At 44.3% G+C, this 18,017-nt stretch overlaps 2 protein-coding genes across 3 annotated transcripts in view; one reads left to right on the forward strand and one right to left on the reverse strand.

Moving 5' to 3' along the window:
• The window catches only part of M6PR (mannose-6-phosphate receptor, cation dependent), a 16,145-nt gene extending 9,954 nt beyond the window's left edge, over positions 1-6,191 (reverse strand). The window contains exons 1-2 of the mRNA XM_004717426.2: positions 5,849-6,191; positions 1,295-1,474 (exon numbers count right to left, since the gene is read on the reverse strand). Coding sequence (XP_004717483.1) covers positions 1,295-1,473 — 179 coding nt within the window. The 5' untranslated portion in view covers position 1,474; positions 5,849-6,191. The remainder of the gene's footprint in view (positions 1-1,294; positions 1,475-5,848) is intronic.
• The window catches only part of KLRG1 (killer cell lectin like receptor G1), a 46,355-nt gene continuing 34,274 nt past the window's right edge, over positions 5,937-18,017 (forward strand). For both annotated transcript variants that reach the window (XM_045290514.1, XM_045290515.1), the window contains exon 1: positions 5,937-6,261. The gene's annotated coding sequence lies outside the window, so the exon portion shown is untranslated. The remainder of the gene's footprint in view (positions 6,262-18,017) is intronic.

An 18,017-nucleotide genomic window follows, 5' to 3' on the forward strand; every position in this document is an offset into this window, starting at 1 on the left:
ATACGTATACACCACCGAAAACGTAGCTATTTCTAGAATACCGGATTCATTTCCATAGGAATAAAGGTTTATGTTCACGGATACCCACCCATGCTGTAATGAGCACCTTTCTCTAGGGGTGCCTTGCAGAAAGATCTGAGGATGGGCTTGTGAAAAACCAGCCACTGAAAACCCTATGGAGTACAGTTCTACGTAACACATATAGGGTTGCCATAAGTTCAAAAAGCTGACTGCCACTAATTCTAAATCTTACAACTATAGGGTAGGTAGAAGTGCCTTTATGAGTTTCCAAGAGTGTAACTCTTTATAGGGAGAGAAAGCCTCAGGGTTAACCTGGTGGCAACTCTGTAGTGTTCTGATGAATGTCTTGGTGATTCTCAACATTTGGCACAGTGGACTACGCACCGCACCGCTGATCACATTAGCAGCGTGAAAGGATCAGCGGCTCTTGGGATGGGGTTGTGGCTACTCCTGTAGTTGGAGTCTTGGAAACCCACAGGAACAATTCCATTCTATTCTATTGGGGTGCTAGGAGGTAAAACTGACTCAATGGCAGTTGAGTTTTGTATTGGTTTTGGGAACACACTGAGCTGTTACTTCTAAAGTCCTGCTATCCACTTAGATATCAAATAGGCATGAATTCCTACAAGCTGGTCCCTTGGGTCTAATCTCAGTAAGTAGCTACTCTTTTTTGCACAGTTACTCAAAACTTCTGAGAATATTTTATTTTAAATAAAAGCAAGGTATCATGGCCAAATTTAGACCCACACAGGCTCATATTAGAATTGTCTCCCAGAGGAGCTTACTACATGTGCATTTCCTCCATATAATAATAATGAAGTATCAGTAAGAGAAGGAAAAAGACTTGGTATTTCCAGCCCTTTAAGATTCTTCTCATTTCGGGTAGAGGGAGAATGGGTTGGAAAGAGGGAACCAATTACAAGGAACTATATGTGACCTCCTCCCTGTGGGGCGGACAACAGAAAAGTGGGTAAAGGGAGACGTCGGACAGGGCTAGATATGACAAAATAATAATTTATAAATTATCAAGGGCTCATGAGGGAGGGGGGAGCAGGGAGGGAGGGGAAGGATGAGGACCTAATGCCAGGGACTTAAGTGGAGAGGAAATGTTTTGAGAACGATAGGGGAAATAAATATACAAATGTGCTTTACACAATTGATGTAGTATGGATTGTGATAAGAGTTGTATGAACCCCAAATAAAACGATTAAAAAAAATGGGAGGAATAAACAGAATTACTATATTAAAAAAAAAAAGATTCTTCTCATGTTACCTTTTGTCATAGAGTGGTTTCAGCCTCTTCAGGAGAGCCAACTCATTCTCGGACTCTTTGCCTTTTTCTCCTACAAGGTCGCAGGTTTTTTCTTCGGCCTGCCAGGATTCTGTCACAGCCACAGCTTGGAGCAGCAGCAGGAGCAGTCGTGTCCTCCAGCAGCTGTGGGAGGGGAGCATCCTTTTGGGTGCACATGTGTTGAGTAAGGGAGGGATGGGGGAGAAAGGAAAGAGATAAAATGCCTAATGTTATGTGTGGTATTTTCCTTCAGCAGGAAGCCCTGGATTCTGTGGTACAGACGTCAAGTAGTACATTGTCGTCTTTGAGTCCATTTTACCCCCAAGGACCCTATCTCAGGTCTTGGACCATGTAAATTTTTACAGGGCAGACAGGGGAGTTGCTGGTGGGTTTGAACTGCCACCCTTCCAGTTAGTAGCCCAATACCTAGCCTACAGAGCTACCATGGGCTCCTGGCATCAAGTAGTATATTTATATAAAAAAAACCAAACCTTTGTTCTTTTTACAAGTAGTCCATTTTAATATCTCTGTGCCAAAGGCATGCATTATCCAAAACCTCATATAACTTGCAGTCTACCTTACCAGTGAGTCCTTTACAACCAACTATTGGGGGTGGGACGAGAGAAAGGGGAAGCATAACAACGAAAGTCAATGAATTACGATGGCCTGAGCAGAGACGTCCTTGTCCCACGACTGTTCGTGAAAACATGAGACTAAGCATTTTATTATTCAAAGTTGATCTATGTTAGATTAAATAAAGTCATGAATCTAAGTTCACATTCATAAATAAAGCTCAAACCCTTAAGAAAACACTCAGATAACAACTTAAAAGAAAATCAAAGGCATACACTAAAGAAGTCACTCAAATACTCTGGACCTTGACTTCATACATTCACATTCAGGGCCGCCCAAGAGTCTTTGTTTTCCTCAATCATAAAAATGCCGAAGAGAGAAAACACAGTACCTAAAATTTGGCATTTATCTGCTTTCATGTCTCACTTTTGTGAAAACTTATTTCATTCTATAAATTACAGGGAATACATGCAATATTCACTAGGTCAAAATAAGTTGCCTGACGTCTGCTAAACTCACCTTTTCAAGCGTAACAAGTCACACCCAGATGTCTCTCCACTAAGTACAGCTGTCTTTTCTAGGCTCCAAATTGCCAACCACCCTTGGGAATCACCAACCACTTCATTGTTTAATAAATACAGTACACTTGTAAGAAGAGTCCTTGTGGTGTCTTGGTTACGGCTGCTACAGGTTAAGGTCAGCAGTTTGAAACCACCAGCTGCTCCACGGGGGAAAAGATGAGGCTTTCTACTCCCATAAAGAAACCCACAGGAGCAGTTCTACCCTGTCCTACATAGATAGGGTGCTTCCTACCAGGAAGCAGCATCAAGACGATGGCAGTGAGTTTGGTTTGGTTTCTGGAATACACTTGTTGGCTTGTGTTATTCTAGGAATGAAAACAAAAACAAAAGGCTCCCAATTTTTCACACTCATTTTCTTTTTCTAATTCATACCTAGAGTATAGTAATTTATCCAACTTCAATCTGATATCCTTTGATGATCCCTTAGGCCATTATTAAAAAGCAAATAAAGCATGTTGTGTTATGACTAAATCAATCTCACACCATGGGAACCCTATGTGTCGAAGAGCCTGGGTTTTTTGGGTTGTAACCTTTACAGAAAAGGGCCACCAGCTTTTCTTCCACGGCATCACCTGGTGGGTTTCAAACACCAACCTTTAGTTTTGCTTGCACCCTTCGGGGCCTAATGTCGCATGGACCTTTCTCACTAAATTTCCCTGTGACCAAGATAAAATTATTCTAAATTTTTCTTTCTCACTTAGTAAAGGCTTCCCGACTACAGAGCTGAACTTTGGTTTGGATACACTTTAAAGCCCCACTGACTCAACTTGAAATAGGCAGACCAGAATGGGTACTGCCAAGTTTAGAGATAAATAAATAATCCTTCCCACAATGACTCCTTGTAGATAAGAACGGACAGCCAAAGCTCTGCTTTCCTTATGACTCGAGGAGAGGGGCTATGATTCTTCCCACAGTTGAACAGGAGGTAGAATAAAGAACTTTTACCTATAACTTCCATCTTAAGTTACACCATTGGTCAGCACACAACCTTGCCAGCTATTCACTAAAGAGAAATGTCAATTGTCTTTCATTAGATAGATTGGAGTTCCAAGTTGTTCACAGTTTCTTATGATCGAATTTAAAATTTCAACATTTTGGGTTCTCAAGATTTTTTTCCTCCAGTAGTTTTCCACTGGGATGATCACTCAGAAGGCTGTGATCTTAGATTAGGCTTGAAAGTCTTATTGGTTAACAGTTGATAATTTCTCTTATCAAAATAGAACCAAGAAATTAATAGAATTGGGAAGTGATAAGGGGTAAACAAGCTAAGCTGAAATATCTTTCATTTGCTTGCTAGCTCAAAAAGTAGGGTGAAAATGGAACCATTAAAAATCATTTTTCTTTCCCACTTAAAGTTTCGCTATGTATGAGTGCTTGTGGGCACTTGCACACACATACAAGGAAACGTCAGTCTGTAAAAAATTCCATTCATCCTTTAATTCTATTTTTCAACCTAGCTGCTAACTAAAAAGATCACAATTCTAATGCACCAGATGGGGCAGTGTGGTTCAGTCAAGATCAAACTACTGCCATCGAGTCCATCGCAACTTACGGCACCCCTGCAGGACAGAGTAGAAGTGCCCCCTTGCATTTCTGAGACTAACTGTTTAGGCAGTTTCATCCCTTTTTTCCATGGGGAAGTTAATGGGCCTTAAATTCCATTTAGCAGCTCAAGATAGGACTTGCTCAATGAGTGTGTGTAAAGATTACAGCATCAGAGACTCTATGGGACAGTTCTACTCCGTTTGATAGGGCTGCCATGAGTTGGAATCAACTTGAGGACAAGTTTGGTTTGGGGTTGACACATGGTGCAACGTGTGTGTGCCCACACATACACACTCACTCAACAAATTCTTTGCTTCGTTGCACATGCTCAGACGGCTGCCTAAATGATGTCTGCAAATCCTCCAAACAATCCTCTTCACAATGACCCTATCAGGGCAGGTAGAACTGCCCCTCTGGGATTCTGAGGCTTTCCATCCTTGGAACAGAAAGCCTTGTCTTTCTCAGAGGAGTTGGTGGTTTCGAACTGCTGAAACTGTGCAATGCCCAACCACTACACTAATGAGGCTACTCAAAACAACCAGGGGGGAAAAAACCCAAACAACAATCAGAAAAGGTTTATTTCCCCCTTTTTACAAAAACCCAGAAGTTTCCAGAGGTTAAGTTATTAGTCCTTGGCTGTACAAGAATCCACCGTATAAAATTACTGGGGCAACTTGAACTTCTCATGGTGTAAAGATACTTGCTGGGAAACCGCTGAGGACAAATACAGGGGTGCAACAAAGCAACAGTTGAGTATTTATGCCTTTTTAAAATACGCTACAATCGACTCAGGTACAGAATTTGTGTTAGATTCTTTGGGAGCCACCAGCAGGGTTTTGTGCTATTGAAAAATCTCCTTCAGTTTTTTCTTCTACAACTGCAGATGGTTTTGGCAATGCAACAAATTCTCCTTTACTGGGATGGCCAGTGATTGGGCAACTTGTACTTACTCACTTCCCCACCTCTCAAGACTAGCCGTGGCCCTTTTCTATTATTTTTTAAATGGCGTATCTCCTTTCTTCTCCCTGGCTCATTTCCAATGATGAAGTGTGTTACTGGCTGGATTCCTAGATACGGCAGGGTGGGAAGGCCCTGCAGGGTTTCCAAGGCTGTAATCTTCATGAAATTAGTCTCATCTGTAGCCTGTGAAGCGGCTGGTCGGTCAGAGCACTTGGCTCTCAAGCCGAGTGCTTCACCTCACTGTGGCACTTACTAAACCACTCCCTTGCCGCCAGCAGCTGACAGGTTTCAGAAGAGCAGCGCCAACGAGCTAAACGGCCCCATGCTGAAAGAGCGCCAAGAGGAAGAAGGTTCCGTATCTCCAGAGCGGAAGCTCGGTACAAAGAATATAGCACGAGATGATTCCTCGATGAGCTCTCGTTTCCAGACCACACACGCATTCTCAACCCACTTCCAAGGGCTCTGGAAATTCGCCCTGTCTAGTCCAGTCTCCTGGTACTCCTGCTTACAGCCACCCCGCACCCCCCAACGGTGCCACTTTTACCTTAGACCACCTTCCCAATGATGCCACGTTACCTCCCTCCACGATGCCAAGCAAACTTCCCTCTACAAGTTACCAAGGCCATCTCAGACTCCACACCTGGGGACTCTCTTTCCCCGACTTCCAACTGCAAGGAATTCCCTCCCTCCTCGGCTGGGGGGACCGTTGCGGGCTCTGGGACTCCTGGCCTCCACCCGTGCCCGCCTCCCTTCCGCCCTGGAGCTCCCTGTCGCACTAGGCTGGCCAGTGCACACAGCCCAGCGAGCCTGTCGCCGACTGGGAGGTGCAGGCTCTCTCCAGCCAGCCTCCCCCTCCTCCACGCCCCCTCCGACTCACGTGCTACAGGCCGGGGGCGCACGCGGCGCTCACAATCCCCCGGTGGATCCCGGTCGCGGCTGGAGGACGGGCCGACAAGGGGCCAGCCACGGACCGCGGTCCCAGCGCTCCCTCAGGCGCCTCGCTGTGCCCACTCCGGGAACCGGAAACAGGAAGCGCCAAGCGCCCGCTGGGCCTCAGCTCCTCCCACTGGACCCCGCGGCATGTGACCACGGAGTCATCGCATCTCTCTCCCTGGCCCCTTCTCCGCAGACTGGACGCTGATTGGGCAGTACCAAGGGGCGTGTGTTTCCACCCGTGTCCCAAGTGAAGTGCCAGCTTTTCGAACCGCCTTCTGCCATCGGGGTGCCACTTCGGGCCGCTCGGCTCAGGCGTCTCCGTCACGTGCGGTCACGCGCTACGCTCGCTCCCCGGTAGGTCAGACGGGCGAGGGGGCGGGGAGGCGGGCGGCGGAAGCGGAAGTGAGGGCGAGTGGCCCGCCCCCCCGCCCTCCGTCGGAGTTGTTCTCACGCCGGGTCACCTCCTTCCGGTGCTTGTCTCCTATTGTCCGTCTCCAGGGGCTTGCAGGTCTGCCCTCTGCTGGCGCCAAGTCTTACCTCTCCAGGTTCGTGTCTTGGTCATGCTGGCTTTCTTTCTTTTTTCTTAATCGTTTTATTAGGGGCTCATACAACTCTTATCACAATCCATACATACATCAATTGTGTCAAGCACATTTGTACATTCATTGCCCTCATCATTCTCAAAACATTTCCTCTCCACTGGGCCCCTGGCCTCAGGTTCTCATTTTTACCCCTCCCTCCCCATTCCCCCTCCCTCACGAACCCTTGATTTCATTAATTATTATGTTGTCATATCTTGCCCTGTCCGACGTCTCCCTTCACCCACTTTTCTGTTGTCCGTCCCCCAGGGAGGAGGTCACATGTAGACCCTTGTTCTTTATTTCATTTCTGTAGTTCCTTGTTGTTACTGAAAGTATCATTATTATTCTCCAGTCGTGTGCATTTTGCTTGATGAACGCCGCAACCTCCTATTTTGCCAGAAGTTTCTCGGGAATCCTCCTTCACTCCACCTGCACTATTTTGGGCGCCTTCAAAAAGGAGTTAACACAGTTTTAGCTTTTGTGCGTTTGCGGTTACCCTCTTGCTTATCTTAGTAGCCACTTTGAAGCTCTCCTCGTTCTCAGAACTCAGTTGAAATATTAGTTCTTCTTGGATCCACTTTCTTCAGAATGCATCCCTCCGGATGTACCTTGTTTTAGAAAAAAATTCAAGCTTTGAGTTAGCTATATGGAAGGATTCGATGCACAAAATACTGAATAAGACAGGAAGCATCAAAAGAAGATGGAACATACAGTCACTGTACACAGAGGAGTTGGTTGATGTTTAACCATTTCAGGAGGAAGCCTATGATCAACAACTATTGGTAATGAAGGAAGAAGTTGAAGCTGCACTAAAGGCCCTGGCAAAAAAAACACACCAACCAACCAACTAGGAGTTGATGGAATACCAATGAAAATGTTTCAACAGATGCTGCTCACTTGCCAATGTCAAGAAATTTAAAAGAGGACTACCTTAAAAAACCAAACCAAAACAAAAGAGGGCTACCTAGGCACCCACGTGGAAGAGATCCATATTTGTACATATACCAAAGAAAGATATTCCAACAGATTGTGGAAATTATTAAACAATATCATAGGCAAGTAAAATTTTGCTGAAGATCACTTAAAAATGGCTGCCCCAGTATGTTACCAAGGAACTACCAGAAATTCACACTGGATTCAGAAGAGCATGTGAAATGAAGGATAGTATACGTGATATTAAATGAACCTTGGAAAAAAGCAGAGAATGCCAGAAAGAGGTTTACCTGTGTTTTAGTGATTATTCAAAGGCATTCCATCAAAAAATATAATGAATAACTTTACAAACTGTGCAAACAATGGTACTGTGGATTGAATTTTGTCTCTCTTAAATACATATTAACTTGGCTGAGCCATGATTCTCCTGGGCAGTTAGGTCATGATGTAATCACTCAAAAAGTTGTAAGAAGACTAAGGTGGCTTGTAGCACCCTTGGATCACATCTCCGATATGACATAAGGGGAGTTTCCCTGGGGTGGGACCTACAATAGCTTTCTTATAAGAAATGAAGACCAAAAAATCAATTGCCATTGAGCCAATTCAGACTCATAGTTACTCTACATATGCAGGGGTACCAAAAAACCAAACCAAACCGGGATTTCCTCCCCCAAAACTATATATTTACATTTTTTTAACAGAACAACCTTATCACCTTCAAAATACTCTCCATTACACTTAATACATTTGTCAAATCTACAATTCTATTACTGGAAACATTTTTCAAATTCATCTGTTTGGATGGCTGATAGCACCTCCGTCGTTTTTTCTTCTTCTTCACCTTTTCTTCGTTGTCAAATCGCTGTCTTTTAATGTCCTTTTTCATTTGGGGAAACAAAAGAAGTCACACAGAGTGAGGTCAGGTGAGTCAGGTGAATGTGGCAAGAGAGGCATGATGTTTTGGGCCAAAAACTGGCGCATTGAGATGGCTGTGTGAACAGGTGCATTGTCATGGTGGCAAAACCAGTCCCCTGTCTGTCACAAATCAGGCCTTTTTTGTCACACACTGTTATGCAATCTTTTCAGAACTAATAAATAGAAAGCTTGGTTAGCAGTCTGACCTGGAGGAATGAACTCCAAATGCACATCAAAAAGCAAATGAGCATCGTCTTGTCTTTGATTTCACTTGAGGAGCTTTTTCTGGGCAAGGTGATGATGGTGTCTTCCACTGGCTTGATTGATATTTGCTTTGGGGGTTTTAAGGATAGCACCATGTCTCGTCACTTGTAACTTTGGGGGGGAAAAGTCTGGGTCACTTTGGAGCTGTTCTTTCAAAGCATGGCATGTTTCTACTCCACACTCTTTTTCCTGATCAGTCAGAACCTGGTGCACAAATCTTGCAGCAACCCTTCTCATTTCCAAATCTTCCATTAAAATTTGCTAAACCAAGCTCCAAGATAGTCCAGATACGTTCCCCATTTCTTTAGTCTGTCATCTGTCTTCGAGCACAAATGTACAAATTTTGTCAACATTTTTATCTGGGAAGTTGATGGACATCCAGAACGAGATTTGTCATCAATCAGCATTTCACCTTTTTTGAAATGAGAAAAACACCTGTAGATTAGAGTTTTCTCCGTAATGCTGTCTTTGTAAGCTCTGTTCAACATCATATCAGTTTCTGTGGCATTTTTTTCTGAGCAGGAAACAAAATTTCACAGCTGCATGCTGTTCTCTTAAATTGATCATCACAAAAAATGAGGTTCGAACGAAACTGCTTTTAGGAAAAAATTCACTGTGACCAGAGAGAACCTTCCCACGTGATGCTACTGGATGCACTAATTCAGAGCCAGTTGCTTGATGCTTGCCTACTGGGAAAATTGTGTACTGTAAAAACTCCACCTAGCGGAGCTTTTTTTTTGGGGGGGGGGGGGTTGGGGGAATTTACATCACCATAGAGTTTGGAGCCCTGTTAGCATAGTGATTACTTGTTAGGCTGCTATCCTGAAGGTCAGCAGTTAGAAACCACCAGCCAGCTCTTTAGGAGAAAGACAGGGCTTTCTATTCCTGTAAAGAGTTATAGTCTTGGAAACTCAAAGGGGGAGTTCTACCCTTTCCTATAGGGTAGCTATGAATTGACATTTACTAAGTGAGGTTTGAGGCAGTAAATATTTGTCCGAACAGATAGCCTTATCTTTCTCCCTTGGAGCTGCTGATATGTTTGAACCACTGACCTTGTGGTTAACAGTCTAATGTTTACTCAGCAGTGCCACTAGAGATCCCACAGGAGATGAAAGGAGATATAAATGAGCAGAGATTAGAGGGACCTCTATGGTAGGAATCTCCCAGAACCAGGAGGCACACACAGAAGGAAAGCCATCCCCTAGAATTGGCACCCTGAATTAGGATATCTGGACTCCTAAATCATGAGGAAATACATTGAAGTTTGTTAAAGTCATAGTTCTATGTAGTTATAATAATCATTTGGACTTTCATCTCACATGAAGACATATTTTACAATACCAGGTAGGAAGAGCATCCAATATCCATAGTGCATTCAGGTAAACTCAAAACCACTTGCCCTTTTAATAAGACCCAAATTTAATCTTCTGTTCTCCAACCAAGTAGGCTTGGTAGCAGAGTGGGTTATGAGATGGACTGCTAACTGGAAGGGGAGCAGTTTGAAACCACCAGCTGCTCAGGGGAGAAAGACGAGGTTTTCTACTTTTCTAAACAATTGCTGTCTCAGAAATCCGCAAACAGCATACAAACCCACTACACAATGTCACTAGCTTCTATCTCTGAAAAGTGCTGAGGGCGGGGGAAAGAGTCAGTTTGGGCCAGGAAACTGGCCACCCCACAGCACTTCTCTATTTCTCTCACCTTTAGCAGCTGTCTCTGCAATTTTACCCACCCTGGAGGATGAATGTAATCTGTATTGTGCTTTGTTAGGTGGCAGAGGAAGGGGCTTCTTACTCAGGGACTTATTATTTACTTAAGAGAGCACCCTTAGAATAGTGCAGAAATCTGTGCATTGGGTGGGTGGGTGGGTGGGGGCTGTCTATTTTACATGGTGTAGAGCCCTGGTGGCTTGGGGAGTCACGCTTTGGACTGCTAACTGTGTGGTCAGCAGTTTGGGACCACCGACTGCTAAGGATTTTAGCTCTGGTGAGGGGGTCTTTTAACAGTTTCCTGAAGTTAGAGATGAGTGGGCCTTACCAGAAGGCAGGAGGTAGTGGAGGGCTACCTAGTAAAGACTGGTTAATTCTGGAATTACTCTGTTTCAAACCGTTTTTAAGCATGGTGGAGAAATAAGAAAACACTTGAGCACTCTACCATGATCTCCTCTGCTCTTTTCAGATGGGAAACCAAATCACAATCACTTTTAGATACACCTCTGAGATGCATTCTGGCTTGAAAATGGCAGTCTAAATTATGATACCATCTTACTAGACTTGTTTTGCAAAAGGCAAGGAGAATAGACAGAGGTCTCTTATATGTAGGCTTTCATAGCCCTGTGAAATGCTCCCCAGCTACGTAAGACTCGTTAAATGGACCCTGCCTTCTTGTAGACTTTGGGGAAAAAATAAACCAGAAAGCCAGCTCCCACTTTCCCACATGGGACCCCAGGAGATACAGCCTCCTTCAGCCCGAGTCAACACAACCTGACGCAGAACTTTTAAGGTCCAGCGAAAGCAAGGCGGCAAGGCAGACAGAGCCCGAGCTGTTCCTTTAGGAGAATGCCCCAGGCCAGGTGGCATATTCAGAACGTAAGCCATGTTCACTAGACAAGACTTCTTACTGCCATGGAGTTGATTCTGACCCTCAGTAACCCTGTAAGGCAGAGTAGAACTGCCCCAGTGTATTTCTGAGATTGTTTACAGCAGTGATTCTCAACCTGTGGGTCACAATCCCTTTGGGAGTTGAACGACCCTTTCACAAGGGTGGCTTAAAACCATCGGAAAACACGTATTTCTGGTGGTCTTAGGAACTGAGACACTGCTCCTCTATCCTGTCCGCTCACATGCAGACACGCCCACAGACGAGTACCCGGCATGAAAACTGTTACCCATGCTACACCATGCTTCAAGACAAAATTTCATTTGTGTGTCATTAGAAATAAATATTTCACAATATATAATTACATATTGTTTTTGTGATTAATCACTATGCTTTAATTATATTCAATTTGTAACAATGAAAATACATTCTGTATATCAGATATTTACATTACGATTCATAAGAGTAGCAAAATTACTAAGTTGCTACTATGAAGTAGCAACAAGAATAATTTTATGGTTGGGGGTCACCACAACACAAGGAACTGTATTAGAGTCATGGCATTAGGAAGGTTGAGAACTACTGGTTTACAGCATTAGAAAGCCTCATCTTTTTTCCTCAGAGCAGCTGGTGGTTTTGAATTGCTGACCTTGCAGTTAGTAGCCCAATGTGCAGCCACTACACCACGAGGGCTCTTGATTCAGGACTTGAGCATAAATCAGGGAGTTTTACAGATGTCCCCAGCAAGTTCATTAAGAAGTTTGAAGTTAACTCTGATCTTTGACTGATCTTGGAAAGACTTTAATCCGATCTTTCAAGAGGCTTTAAACACCTTAAGAGTGAAGGTATTAAGAGAAAGGCCTTGGCATATGCCAGTGAAATGCATACTCAAAATGTTCATTATTTGCCAAAGACAGAAGCAATCCCGAATGGGCTCCCCATGGGGATTATGATTAGAAGTCTTCAAGAGACCACATGCTCCTTTGTCTTTTACAAGGAATGCAAAGTTCTCAGCAGAAGCTGAGCATAACAAAAGAGCAGCCATTGACCAAGGGCTTCTGGAGACTCAAACTGCCTTTTTCGAATTCCCAGATTTAGATCCTGGGAATCCCATAGGGCAGATAGTGTTAAAAGATAACTTTATAACTCAGTCTGCCCAGACATCAGGCAAAAGTTAGGAATGGATTTGCTGAGTCCCCTGGAAGATGTCTTAAAAACACCTTCCTCGGTGCTCTGTGATAGAGGCCCAGAGGAGGAGAGGCCTTCAAAGAGGAGAAATGTGAGCAGAAAAGGCAGGCTCTCCTAGTAGTGCCCCCCTTCAGGGCCAGTGGCCCCAAAGCTTACTGAAGGGAACACCCAGAGGTACTCCCAATGGGAACTGCACCAATGGGGGTTTGGAGCAGGACAATGAAAGGGAGAATGTTCTTGGGTGAGAAATCCCCAGAAGTCTTATCCTCTATGTCAAAAGTTTGGCCATTGAAAGGGGGCTGGCCCCAAGGGCCAGAGGGGCCTCGTATCTGCACTGTTAGAAACCATGACCTTGAACTGCTGGGACCCTCTTCTCTGGTTGGCTTCCACTAATAGCATCCCCATCAACAGGATGGAGCCTAGGATAAGTCTTCAAGTGGTTGGAAAGCCTGTTCATTTTCTTTTTAAAAAAAAATCATTTTATTGGGGCTCATAAAATTCTTATCACAAGCCTGTTCATTTTCTGTTGGACATGGAAGTAGAGTTTTCTGTACTGACCTTGTATAGGGCGCCTCCCTACCTTCAAGATACCACAACTCAGGGCGTGGGCTGTATACCCTGGGCAAGATATCTGACTCCTTTTCTTAATTTCCTATGGGGAGCCAACACTTTTAAACACCCTCTTTTGGTTATGCCTGAGTGTCCTCCTCCATTATAAGGGAGAGACTTTTTTTTTTCCTCAACAGTTTTATTGGCATATAATCCACATATCGTACAATTCTATAGTTCAGTCACAACAGAAAGAGTTGTACAGTCATCACCACTATCAGTTTTAGGGGAGAGACATTGTAAGCAAAGTTAGAATTCAAATGATTTTTTCTGTGAATATTGAGGAACCTGCTCCTATTTGACATCATTTGTCAAAAGAGAATCAGGTGACATTAACAGATAAAAAAGACCAGCTTAATAGTCAGGTATGGGCAACGAGAATATCCAGGGAGGGAGCTTTATGCTAAGATCCTTTATGCAAAGATTCTCCCCATTTCCCAGAGTCCAGAGAAGGGCTAAAGGGAATTATTGACACCCTGCTAGTGACCTGCAAATCCCCTTGCTAACTCGTATTCTACCAGTTAGGGAAAAGGATGGGATCTACGAGGTGGGTCAAGGTTTAAGGGCAATTAATGAAGCAATCATTACTACACTTTCTGTAGCCAAACACTTAGACCATTCCCTCTGGGTCATTCCCTCCCAAACTCAGTGTTTTTTTTTCCTCCCCCAACTTAAAAGATACTCTTTTCTGTATTTGATTAGATCCAGACCGCCGATTTCTATTTGTTCTTGAGTGGGCAGGCCCATGGGGCACAGACCATGCTAACCTGGTGTGTGCTCCCAGAGTTTCAAAGAAAATGCCCAGCTCTTTGGGCAGGCTTTCGTGAAGGTCTAAAATAACTTTCATTTGAATGAGGTGGGTGCATCTTGGAGTCCAATAGGTCAAGGATTTGCTTCTCTGCTCTCCCATGGAGCAGGCAGGTCATAGGCATGTAATGCAAACCCTACGTTTTCTGGCAGAGAGGGGAATATAAAATATCCCCAAATCAGCCCCAAATCCTACAAGAGGTTGAAGAGTGGGCCTCATACTGTGCCCTGGAAAGAAACAATTCTCATTTAATAGTGTGCAAGCCACCCTGGGACTCTCTGAGCCCACCTCTCTAAGACAATTTTGAGCTTCCCTGGGACTCACTGGGTACTGCACACTGGATTTTTGGTTATGGTGATAAGGCCAGACCCCTTTATAATGCCTTAAAGGAGAACAGTCACCCAGGACCCACCAGCCTATACTGAGAAAAGGAACAGCACAGAGCAATTAAAAAGAGGCCCTAATACAAGGCCCAGCCCTAAGCCTACCAAATTTAAAAAAGCCCTTCCACCTATATTGTGGGATACAGAAGGTTTTCTCCCAAGTGTCTCCCCCAAATATATGCCAAACCTAAGATGCTGCTTGCTATGCATGGGGGTTATCAGCCATCTAAAGCAATCAGACTGCATACTCTGTCCCACTCTAAGTAGGACCCACGCCCTTCTGATAAGGGCAGTGGATTGTTCCCTTGAAGGAGAGCCCAAAGGCAAGGTTGAGGCCATTCAAGGCTGACCACGGTTAGGCTGCCATATTGAGTCTAGAGTCCGCCCATCTTGCCACATGTGTACTCCTAATCCCTCCCCTTCCTATTGCACGTACACCCCTAGCTTATCCCCCTCCTATTGCTTGTATTGCGTTTGGCACAACCCTCCTGTTGTGTATGTGGTCATCTGTAATCAGGAGGGCTTGGTGAGAGATAAATTGTCTCTCCTGCCCTCTCGTCCTCTTGAATCCCCACGTGGACCTCCAAGAAGGGCTGAGGTGAGCATGCTACCATGAAATGCGTCTGATTATTTCATTTTACTCTCTCTCCGATCGTCTATGACTTTACTTAATATTTATATATTATTACTGTACTGTTTCACCTACTGAACCTGTGATAGTGTTAGGGGCTGGTTTCCCCTCACACTACATATTACTGAAAAACAAAGGGTGGCATTGAGTGTTTTAACCTAAGCTCTAGAACCAAGAAGTCTGTGAGTTACTTTTCCAAAGAAGTAGACACAGAAGTGACTTGATGGTGGAGACATTGAAAATATCTCCAACCCGAAAAAACAAACTTACCACCATTGAATCAATGCCTACTCACAGTGACCTTCTAACAGTGGTTCTCAACCTTCCTCATGCCGCGACCCTTTAATACAGTTCCTCATGTTGTGATGACCTCCCAACCATAAAATTATTTTCGTTGCTACTTCATCACTGTAATTTTGCTACTGTTATGAATCGCAATGTAAATATCTGATATGCAGGATGCATTTTTATTGTTACAAATTGAACATAATTAAACATAATTAAAGCATAGTGATTAATCACAAAACAATATGTAATTATATATTATGAAATATTTATGTTTTCTGATGGTCTTAGGAGATCCCTGTGAAAGGGTTGAGAACCGCTGCCCTATAAGATAGAGTAGAACTGCCCCTGTCAGTTTCCCAGGCTGTAACTCTTTATAGGAATAGAAGGCCTCATCATTCTCCCAAGGAGCAACTGGTGGTTTTGAACTGCTAACCTAGCAGTTAGCAGCCCAATGCAGAGCCATATACCATTAGGCCTCCTACAATACACCAACCAGCTTGGCTCTTTATTAAATACTAAAGGGCTTCACTGGTTTGCTAATCATTGCATGCTGGGCTACCAAGTGACCTTAACTTGACCAACCCTTTGGTTTGTTGCCCCTTTGGCTAAATATCAACAAGCACTCCAGGAATAATGCGGTCACCCCCAACCTCTTCCAAGCCACTGTATGCTACGAGCCAAGCTTCCAGGTATTAATAAAAACCTGGAAAAAAGGGTCTCCAGTCTCCCCACTCTCCCCACAGTGCCTCCTACAATCACAGCCACAGCCATTAATGCCCCAGGAAAAAGCAGCGGGGTACTCCATTCCAGAGAGAAACCTGACACCCTGCACAATCTGAAATGACCAAGATCAAAGACAATAACTGGACCTTCAAGCCACTGCAAGCCTTGCTAGTACTCTTTAAAAAGGCCAGAGGATTATCACTTGCAGGATGAATCTGTTTTGCGACTTTGCATTGTGCCTCCATCACTCCATCAGTTGCAGCTCCTTTGATTGCCCCACTGCAATCAGCAGTTAATCTGCTGGTGAACACCTTTTTTCCTCAACAGTTTTATTGGCACACAATTCATATATCATACAATTCATTAGTTCAGTCAGATCAAGAAGACTTGCCACCACAATCAGTTTTAGACCATTTTCTATTCTTGGACTCATTGTTATTAGCACCCCATACCACCACCCCACCCTTCTTTCCAAGCCTCCCCTACCAAAACAAGCAAGCAAAGACTAACAAAAATAACAAGGCAAACGGATAAAAGCCTCAAAAACTGCAGAAAATATAAAAAATTAGAACACATTTAAATGGATCCTAATGGAGAGCGAGTGATAAATTTCAACCTAACCGAATCTGCCACAATCCGCTTTCCAATGCGTTTGGCATGATCAGCTAACATTACCTGGAACAGGTGTGTTGGGTATCTTTGCAGCCGTTCTCAACCTTCCTAATGCCGTGACCCTTTAATACTGTTCCTCATGTGGTGGTGACCCCCAACCATAAAATGATTTTCCTTGCTACTTCATAACTGTAATTTTGCTACTGTTATGAATTGGGTGACCCCTGTGAGAGGGTCATTTGGCCCCCAAAGGGCTCGCAACCCACAGGTTGAGAACCGCTGCTTTAGAGGCTCTAGGCCAGTCTGGGGAGCATGGCCAGCTCCTTGCAGCTTTAGGCCCAGACAGAGGGATTCAGTATTACTCCACCCCATCTAGAAATTGAGATATACATGTGTCCATAACAAAGAGGAGCCAGTTTATAGCGGCATTGTCCTTAAAGCCCAGGCCCCTCTCTGTTTCCATTTCCCTGCTTTCATTAAGGGGATTCCTGTAGGAACCCTAAGCTATTCATCCTGCAGGACGATAGTGACATACATTTTACCAGAGGGAAACTTTCCTTCTTCCCAGATCCTCTTTCAGGAGTTAACTGCTTCTACCCTCCCCCAATATTTCTATATATCAGAGGCTAAATTACAAGGGAGGGTTTCCCAAGGGAGGCCTCTAGGGTGCGCACATTCACCCCTGATGGCAGACTCTTTGATGGGGAGGTCTAAGAACTGATCTTTACTCCCTTCTTTCTAGAATCTCAGAAGGAAAAGCTTTCATTGACACTACCAGGCATGTCATGTTTTGAGGAAGATTTACATGAAAGTCCTTCTCCTAACACATATTTCCTGCATCAGCTCTCTAATTTACTTTTGGAACTAAAAAAAAAAAATTAGTGTGGGACTGAACACATATTTTGTTCAAGAAGTTCTGTATCTGCAGAAGCTCTGTATCTCAGTGTTTACCAACCAACTGGACAAGGCCCTGCCCTCTGGGATATGCTGTGTCTACTATATTCTGTTGCCAAGGCCACAACTCCCATGGATCAGTGTTCTGGCAAGAATTGCAGGGACTGCTGCCAGAACCACTGGAGTGGTCTCTGCAGGAAATACATATGTTAACCTTTCTTTCGAACTAGCACAACTCCACATAGAGATCGCCGCTGATTCATCATTGATTTGGAGATGCAGATCAATTCCCTAGTGGCAGTTGTTGTCTAGAATTGGCCAGGCCTAGACACTCTGGCAGAGGCTCCAGGCGGAATTTATGCCGTGCTCAAAGGAGAAGGCCGCTTCTGAGTAAAACAAACAGGTCACGTCCAGGATCATATTTGCCAGTTCCTAGAATGAGCACAGGGGCTCCTGGTTACGACCCTTCCTGGACCCCTTAACATCTATGGGGCTCCTGGTTACGACCCTTCCTGGACCCCTTAACATCTATTATTCTCTTACTGCTGTTGCTGCTCCTTCTCCTCCTCCTTCTCTTCCTCCTCCTTCTCCTTCTCCTCCTCCTTCTCTTCCTCTTCCTCCTCCTCTTTCTCTTCCTCCTCCTCCTCCTTCTCCTCTTTCTCCTCCTCCTCCTCCTCCTCCTC

Source organism: Echinops telfairi, unplaced genomic scaffold, assembly GCF_000313985.2.
Source record: "Echinops telfairi isolate 266 unplaced genomic scaffold, ASM31398v2 ScPeMD7_40;HRSCAF=151, whole genome shotgun sequence".
In the NCBI taxonomy this organism is placed as follows: domain Eukaryota; kingdom Metazoa; phylum Chordata; class Mammalia; order Afrosoricida; family Tenrecidae; genus Echinops; species Echinops telfairi.